Source organism: Nannobrachium achirus (genome assembly GCF_963921795.1).
Source record: "Nannobrachium achirus genome assembly, chromosome: 2".
Taxonomy (NCBI): domain Eukaryota; kingdom Metazoa; phylum Chordata; class Actinopteri; order Myctophiformes; family Myctophidae; genus Nannobrachium; species Nannobrachium achirus.
Window position 1 is genome coordinate 70353229 of NC_137811.1, and position 8211 is coordinate 70361439.

The 8211-nt window shown below is 45.4% G+C and overlaps 1 protein-coding gene across 1 annotated transcript in view; it reads left to right on the forward strand.

Moving 5' to 3' along the window:
- Nucleotides 1-1224: 1224 nt before the first annotated feature.
- Nucleotides 1225-8211, forward strand: part of LOC308306564 (death-associated protein kinase 2-like) — a 26041-nt gene continuing 19054 nt past the window's right edge. The window contains exons 1-2 of the mRNA XM_080751601.1: nucleotides 1225-1311; nucleotides 7240-7461. Coding sequence (XP_080607727.1) covers nucleotides 1250-1311; nucleotides 7240-7461 — 284 coding nt within the window. The 5' untranslated portion in view covers nucleotides 1225-1249. The remainder of the gene's footprint in view (nucleotides 1312-7239; nucleotides 7462-8211) is intronic.

An 8211-nucleotide genomic window follows, 5' to 3' on the forward strand; every position in this document is an offset into this window, starting at 1 on the left:
ACACTTCATTGATAAATGAGGGCCACTGTGTACCGATTTGCGTGATTTTAGGGCAAAAATTGTAGGTGTCCAAAAATGTGTTTTTAAAAATCGGCCTGAAGGTGGCGCTATATGGGACATATTCATGTTGATGAGATGAGTGTAGACATACTGTGTAGAGATTTGCGTGATTTTAGGGCAAAAATTGTAGGAGCAGTGTCCAAAAATGTGTTTTGCAAGAATCGGCCTCATGGTGGCGCTAGAAGAGGGCCATGTGAGAAATGAGGGGTGGGGTCTCCGCGCCGCCTTGGCGGACGAATAGGTACCAGCCCCGGCTCTCCCGGACGCTCTTAGCCCGAGTTACGGCATTTTATGTGAGCTGCAGTGGAGGGGGTCCTCCACTGGGGGCGTCACCACTTTTGCATCCGTTCTGGAGCACCAGGAGTCGGTGGTCCCCGGGTCATTTGGTCATTTTTGCACATTTGGTCATTTTATACACCTGGGGGTCCCCCAGGGTCCCTGGAGCTCCGGGGGTCCTTGGAGGTTGTAGTTTGGCAGGTAAGGAGTGTGTGTGCAAAATTTGGCATGGATCGGGGCAACGGTTGCGGAGATATGAGCAGGGCAAAAGTGTGACGTGTGACGTGTGTGACAGACTGACTGACGGAAGGACGGACTGACAGCCGGTGGAGGTTTGGATAGTATAGGAGTGCAAGTAACTGCGACCTACGGTCGCAACAACTTATACAAAACAGTGGATCAGTGGATGCTTTGTAAGATGGTGTGCGGGTCATATGTACTATTTGTGCGTGATTGAAAGTATACATTGATCCCTGCCTACGCACCCGTCTCTTAGCCTATCAGGTGTGCATAAGACCTCGTTGCCTAGCAGACCTTGTATAGAAATGTACTTCCTGTGTTTCATTTGTTTGTTTTATTGCAAACTGTTTAATAAAGTATTCAATCAATCAATCAACACACGCACACGCACGCACACACACACACACACACACACACACACACACACACACACACACACACACACACACACACACACACACACACACACACACACACACACACATATATATACTGTACACAGGATTGTTGTAAACACTACTTGTGTTTTTGTTGTGTGTGCAGGATTGCAGCGTTGCCACAGCGACGAGGAGAGAGGAACGGAGGAGAGGAGTGAAGGAGAGGACAGCAGGAGGAGGAGGAGGAGAGGACAGGGAAGGAGGGAGCAATAGGAGGAGAAGAGGAGAATAGGAGGATGTCTGTGTTTAAGCTCCAGAACGTGGAGGATTACTATGAGATAGGAGATATGCTGGGGAGGTACAGTATACATGCTAGTAGGAATACTGATACTAGCAGTAGTAATACTACTAGTAAGACGCCTCAGGGCGACATGCGACCAGGGGCGTCATTTGGGTATGGCAGGGGTATGCAGCTGCCATACCCTGGGTCCAGGGGGGGAAATAAAAGTTACTTTTAAATATAAATCCATTCATGTCAATTTTTCTATCTGTGCTGGTTATTATGTTGTTAAATTACAGTAAAATAACTACAAATGCAAAATGTAACAAAATGGTCACTTTAACAAGGTATTATAATTATATTCTCCACAATTTTATTCTCCCCATCTTGACAAAATGGTATATTCCCAGGTTCTGCAGGTCAGCTGCACAGGTGCAATGCATTATTGTTAATTGTGGCACGTTTACTAACATGCCAAGTTTAGTTGCACTTGAACAACCGTTCCAGGCATATCCAGCCCAAGAAACCGTAGAAAGACAGGTAGTCCATGGGCCCGACGGGTTGTCGGTATCAAAAAGGTGGCAAAGGTTACCATGCATTTTTGAAAAGCTCTATATCTGTAGATTGTATTTTGGTATGATAACCCTTTCTTAGACCCAGCTAAATTGGTGTTATCAGCCTCTAGAGTTGGTGTCCCATTAACATTACATTACAGGACAAAAGGTAAAAATATTAATCTGCTTTTAGTAGCATAAGAGGGGTCAAACTAGGGGTTTGTCATGATGCCGAATCCATTGCAAGCATTTGTTTTGCACAAAAAACATTCCTTGGGCTATAAATGGCCTCAGAATACGATGCATGTATGGGTGTGCATTCATGTTAGTCAGAGGCCTTAGGGTTTTATTTCTCGTGTTAATCAGTCTAAAAGCGCCAAATTTTGCACAGATGTAGCCCAGGGCATGCTCTAATGATTTAGCTAGGGTGCCCGAGTCGGCGACCTTTGGGGTCGCCACAGCTCCAGAAAAACAATGGTTTAGTGATGAAAAGTGATGAGTCATCACTTTTCTGAGTTTTGTGGATGTTTTCTGGAGCCCGAAGGTCACCGACTCGGGCGCCCTAGCTAAATCATTAGATCATGCCCTGGGCTACATCTGTGCAAAATGTGGCGCTTTTAGACTGATTAGCATGAGAAATAAAACCCTAAGGCCTCCGAATAACATGAATGCACACCCATACATGCATTGTCTTCTGAGGCCATTTATAGCCCAAGGAATGTTTTTTGTGCAAAACAGATGCTTGCAATGGATTCGGCATCATGAAAACCCCCTAGTTTGACCCCTCTTATGCTACTAAAAGCAGATTAATATTTTTACCTTTTGTCCTGTAATGTAATGTTAATGGGACACCAACTTTAGAGGCTGATAACACCAATTTAGCTGGGTCTAAGAAAGGGTTATCATACCAAAATATAATCTACAGATATAGAGCTTTTCAAAAATGCATGGTAACCTTTGCCACCTTTTTGATACCGACAACCCGTCGGGCCCATGGACTAAGGGGAAAAATGTTAATGTACCTCTTAAAATAAATGTATCTTGCCTGTTGCTAACGTATGGCAACATGACTGGTGTCTTACACGCGCGCGAAGGCGCGCGTGTAAGACACCAGTCATGTTGTCATACCTTAGCTTTTTCTGATCTGACGCCACTGCATGCGACCTTGCCCTAAAGGGCGAGGTTGCGCCAATTCTTGGCCATCTGGCCAATGATGTATATCGGACCATTTACCCATATATGGAGACCCATTCACCCATTCACACACACATTCATACACCGGTGGCGGAGGAAACCATGCAAGGCACCAACCTACTCACCGGGAGCAATTAGGGGTTCAGAGTCTTGCTCAAGGACCAAGGACATTAACTCAGGGGAGCCCGGATTCGAACTGGGAACCCTTCGGGAACCCTTCGTGCTCTAATAACGGTTTCTTTATGTGAAAGTCCTATGATGTCTATGACATCTGACATCATTCACTTTTATGCCCATACATGGAGATCCCTGTAGGATAAATATTGATTGATTGATTGATTGATTGAAGACTTTATTAGAAGTTTGCATAGGAAAAGGTACAGTTTCATGACGGTACAGTTCACTGGTACAAGGTCTACTAAAAGGAGATCCATGAAAAGACTAAGCTTATTTCCACTGGAAACCATTGAAGTATCTCATATAACATTGAATGACAGACAAATAGAACACAGTACTATGCAGTAGATATGTAAAGAAAAACAAAAAAGAAGACAGTAAGTCTAAAACAAACAGTATATACAAAGAAGGGGCAGGGGAGGGTAGGGTTGGGCTAGGTTCATTTTTTACCAGTTGCGAACGGCTGCTGCCTGTAAGTGGTTTTTCATGGCAATTTTAAAGGGTGCTAGTGATCCACACTCCTTTATGGCCTTCGGTAAGGCTTTCCACATTTTGGTGGTATAGCAGAAAAAAAAGTTTGACCCTTTGTTGGTTTTGACTCTGGGTTGAAAGTGATCTGTGGCGCTGCCTCTGGTGTTGTAATTATGGACATCCTTAATGTTTATAAAGTATTTTGATAGGTACTTGGGTATCATAGTGGTGTAGTGTATCTTGTACACCAGGCCCATTGCAAGTTGCTGTACTCTGTCATCTACTCTGAGCCACCCCACTCTTAACTGGTGAGTAGCGGTGAGGTGAGTCTGATAGGGAAGGTTAAGCAGGACCCTAATTAGTTTATTTTGGGCTGTTTGGAGTTTAGTTTTCAGGGCTTGTGGGGCGTCACGATACCATACGTGGACTCCGTAGTCAAAGAGGGGCTGGATTATTGCACCAGCTATGGTCTTCAGTGTGTTGAAATTGACCATCGGGGCGATCCTCTGTAGGAAACGAGTTTGTTGGTTGATTTTATTCATTACTTTAGAACTCATCTTTTCACTGGAAAGATTAGCTTCAAGGATGCATCCTAAGTAAGAGATTTCGTTTTTTCGTGTTATGACCTTGTCACCCACTTTGATTGTGAAGTTATCGACTTTTTTGAGGTTATGATTTGATCCAAAGAGGATGGACTCCGTTTTTCCCAGGTGAATTGATAATTTGTTGTCGTTAAGCCATGTGCAGATCTTACTTAGTTCAGAGTTAAGTGTCTTTTCAACATGCAAGTGGTCCTTGCCCGAGACTAGGAGAGCCGAGTCATCCGCGAACAGGAACAGGTTGCAGTCGCAAGCAGATGCCATGTCGTTCACGTATATTAGGAACAACAGAGGTCCCAGTATGCTACCTTGAGGAACACCACAGCTTACTGGGAGGGGGGGGGGGGGCAGGGTACCGTTAATCTCCACCACCTGTTCCCTCCCCACCTGGTAAGATTGCATCCAACTCACTGCTGCGCTGTCAAGACCGATGGCTTTTAGTTTCTCAATCAGAATAGAATGATTTACGGTGTCAAATGCCTTCTGGAGGTCCATCATGACCATGCCGCTATATTTGCCGTCATCCGCTTCGCGTTTGATTTGGTCGGTCAAATAGAGAAGGCATGTGTCGGTGGAATGAGATTTTCTGAATCCAGATTGGAACTCGTAAATCAGATTATTCTCATCGAGATATCTTGCAATCTGTTCGTAGACTATTTTCTCCATGACTTTGGATATGGAGCTAAGAATGGAAACGGGACGGTAGTTTCCAGGGTCTAGTTTGCTATACCTTTTTTATGCAGGGGGGTTACTTTTGCTAGTTTGAAGTCCTGTGGGACATGACCCTGTTCGATGGAAAGGTTAATTATGTGGGTAATGATTGGAGCAATGGTGGCGGCTGAATCTCTGAGAAATCTAGCTGGAATTTTATCAAGGCCAGTGGCCTTGTGTTGAGGTAGGGCGCTCAGTTTTTTAAACACTTCATCAGTTGTCACTGTGGCAAGTTTAAAACTGTCTTTTCTGACGCCCAGTTTATTGTAGAATTTCTTAACAAATTTTACACCATACCGCCCAGATGGGGTGACCAGTCTTTCAACCAGTGAATGGGCCATGGTGGTAAAGGTTTTGTTAAGATGGGTAGCCACTTCACATTTGTCAGAAATGAGAGCGGCGTCCGTTTTGATGTTTATGCTGTGGCATATGGTTTTAGGTTTTAAGCCTAATTGGTTGTTAAGCAACTTCCATAGGTCTCGTGGTTTGTTTTTGTATTCGTCAATTTTGACGTCGATGTAGTCTTTTTTGGCAGATCTAATTAGGGCGATTGTCTGGTTTCTGAGTTTCTTGCACTGAGCAGTAAGATGTTTGATTTGGATTTTGAGGTCAGGGTTGAATTTTTTTCTAAGCTTTTTGCAGCACTTACGTTTTTCATCGTACTTTTTGTCTCTGAGTTTAGCTGATTCGGTAATATCTGAGTTATACCATGGCTCTTGGCGGGCTTTAACCCTGGTGGTTTGCAAGGGGGCCACGTTGTCTAGAGCATCGGTCAATTTGGTTTTAAAACCACACCATGCTCCTTCGACATTTGTACACTGCAGTTCAGGGGAAAAGTCTGTATTCGCTAGTGTGTGATTTAAAGCCTCACTGGAGTAGTTTTTGAGGCTTCTAGCTACAACTGTTTTGTGGCCACTAGCCTTGGGTTTGTGTATTTTACGCGTACAGTAGATCATGTAATGATCACTAAGACCGCATACAATAGCCCCGCTAGCGGTGACTTTGGATTTGTCTGTGGTTACAATGAGATCTATGAGGGTTTGGGAGTGCTCCGTCACCCTAGTGGGTACGGTAACAAGCGGAGTGAGGCCATATTGATTACATAACCCATTAAAGGACTTGAACAGGGGTGTTTCTTTACGCAAAACCAGTCGCCCAAACTGTAGTACTCAATACCGTCCACCTTTGCTAAGCTCAAAGAAGTCATTCTGGTCAGGGGGTCTATAGACAGCGCATATTAGTATATTTTTAGCATGTTCAAAAATTATCTCGACCCATACAGTTTCAAGAGAGCTGTGGTGTTGAGTTCCCTGATGACATCAGGGAACTCCATATATGGGCATAAAAGGGATTCTGTTAGTGTGCCATCACAGTGAAGCCAGAGCGTGATGTCAGAGCAGCAAACCCATTCTGTTAGAGTGGTAAACCAATGATATGTGGGATTCTCTCTCCGGATAAAATTGGTATCCCAAGCGTTAATGCACAACCAACCAAGAATGTGTACACATCTACACGGACACAGATAAGCTGTGACGTTTCTCATAGTAAACTACGACCTTCGGTCGCAATTAAGTATTGACAGTTCAAGTGGTTAAATATCTGAAATTGACACGAATTCAAAATGTACAGAGGATAGTGCTGTCAAACAATGAAACTACGGTATATGGAATCTATGAAAAGGTTGTGGGGGTCCCTGCTTCATCTCTCTCTCAACTAAGGGGTCCTTGGCCTGAAAACGTTGAAGACCCCTGGTTTAGATCGTTTTTTTTAAATGATAAATACAAAACGGTTTTGGACATACAAAGTTAACTCATTCACTGCTTTGCCACAAGTTTCCCGTGTTATTACAGTACCCCCATACTGCCATGGCCCGAGTTTCCCGAGTTTTCCCATTAAAAAAAAAGAAAAAAAATGCCTAAAATGTAGTAGGCATGATCGCAATCGCGAAATTGCATGTTTAGCCCCATAACAAACACATCTTTCAAAATGGCAGCCATGTTTGTTTGTTTTGTTTGACTTTGAAGGTTTCTATCTCATGAATGCCTGAACGGATTTCCAAGCAGATTTTTTTGTTTGAAAGCTGTGAAAAAGTACTACACATATGGTGCATGATCGATGCATGGGCGTGCACGATACGTGCACTAAAAATGTATCCGTGCACTAGAAATTTAGGAACTTGGCAGTGAGGAACTTGGGGGCCATTTTGAAAAGGCAATGAATAGGTTAACACCCGACAAAGACCATGCACAAATCTGGGGCCTAAAACCTCCTCCTCTCCTCTCCTCTCTGTCTCCCCCCAGTGGTCACTATGGCCAGGTGCGCTCGGTGCGGGAGCGCTCCTCGGGTGTGCTGTGGGCGGGGAAGTTCCTGAAGCTGCGGCGCAGCGCCAGCAGTCGCCTGGGGGTGGAGCGACGCACGGTGGAGCGCGAGGTGGAGATCCTGCAGTCGCTGCGCCACCCGCACGTCCTCGCCCTGCGGGACGTGTTCGAGAGCAGAGCCGAGGTGGTGCTCATTGTGGAACTGTGAGTGTGTTTGTGCGTGTGTGTGTGCGCGCGTGTGTTTGTGTGTGTGTGTGTGTGTGTGTGTGTGTGTGTGTGTGTGTGTGTGTGTGTGTGTGTGTGTGTGTGTGTGTGTGTGTGTGTGTGTGTGTGCGCGTTTGTGTGTGCGTGTGCGTGTGCGTGTGTGTGTGTGTGTGTGTGTGCGCGCGCGCGTATGCACCTGTTCGTGTGTGTTCATTTCATTTTTAGCCCACGATTTTGTAACCCATTTTTCACCCAGTGCCAATTTCTTAAGCTGTTATCCTGGGCTCTGCTCTCCCTCTGCCAACCTGGGGAGAGACACAAACTGAGCTCATGCTTCCTTCAATACATGAGGAGCGAGCAGGCCGCTTCTTATCACCTGATGGGGGGGGGGGGACGTAGCGCATGGAAGGAACACGTTATTCCAACCAGTTCCTTTCCCCTCCATCAGGCGCCCCGGTTGGCCAGGGGGAGGCAGTATAGAGACCAGGATTACTGCATGTTTTTTGTGAGGGTATCTACCAAGCCCCCAGGACCGAGGGGGAGCTTTGAAGCAAAATGGACATGGTGGCCGTTTGAGGTACTGCAGTTGGGGCTTCTAATCATGAACCGTCATGAACGCGCATCTAGGCTTCTTTGTATTGACGCGCGTTCATACCGGAAGTGCTCGTTCATGAATTAGAGCCCCAGCGCGTCCATGAACACAAACTATGACGCAAAACGCGTCACAGAAGCAAAATAGAAGCCCCACTA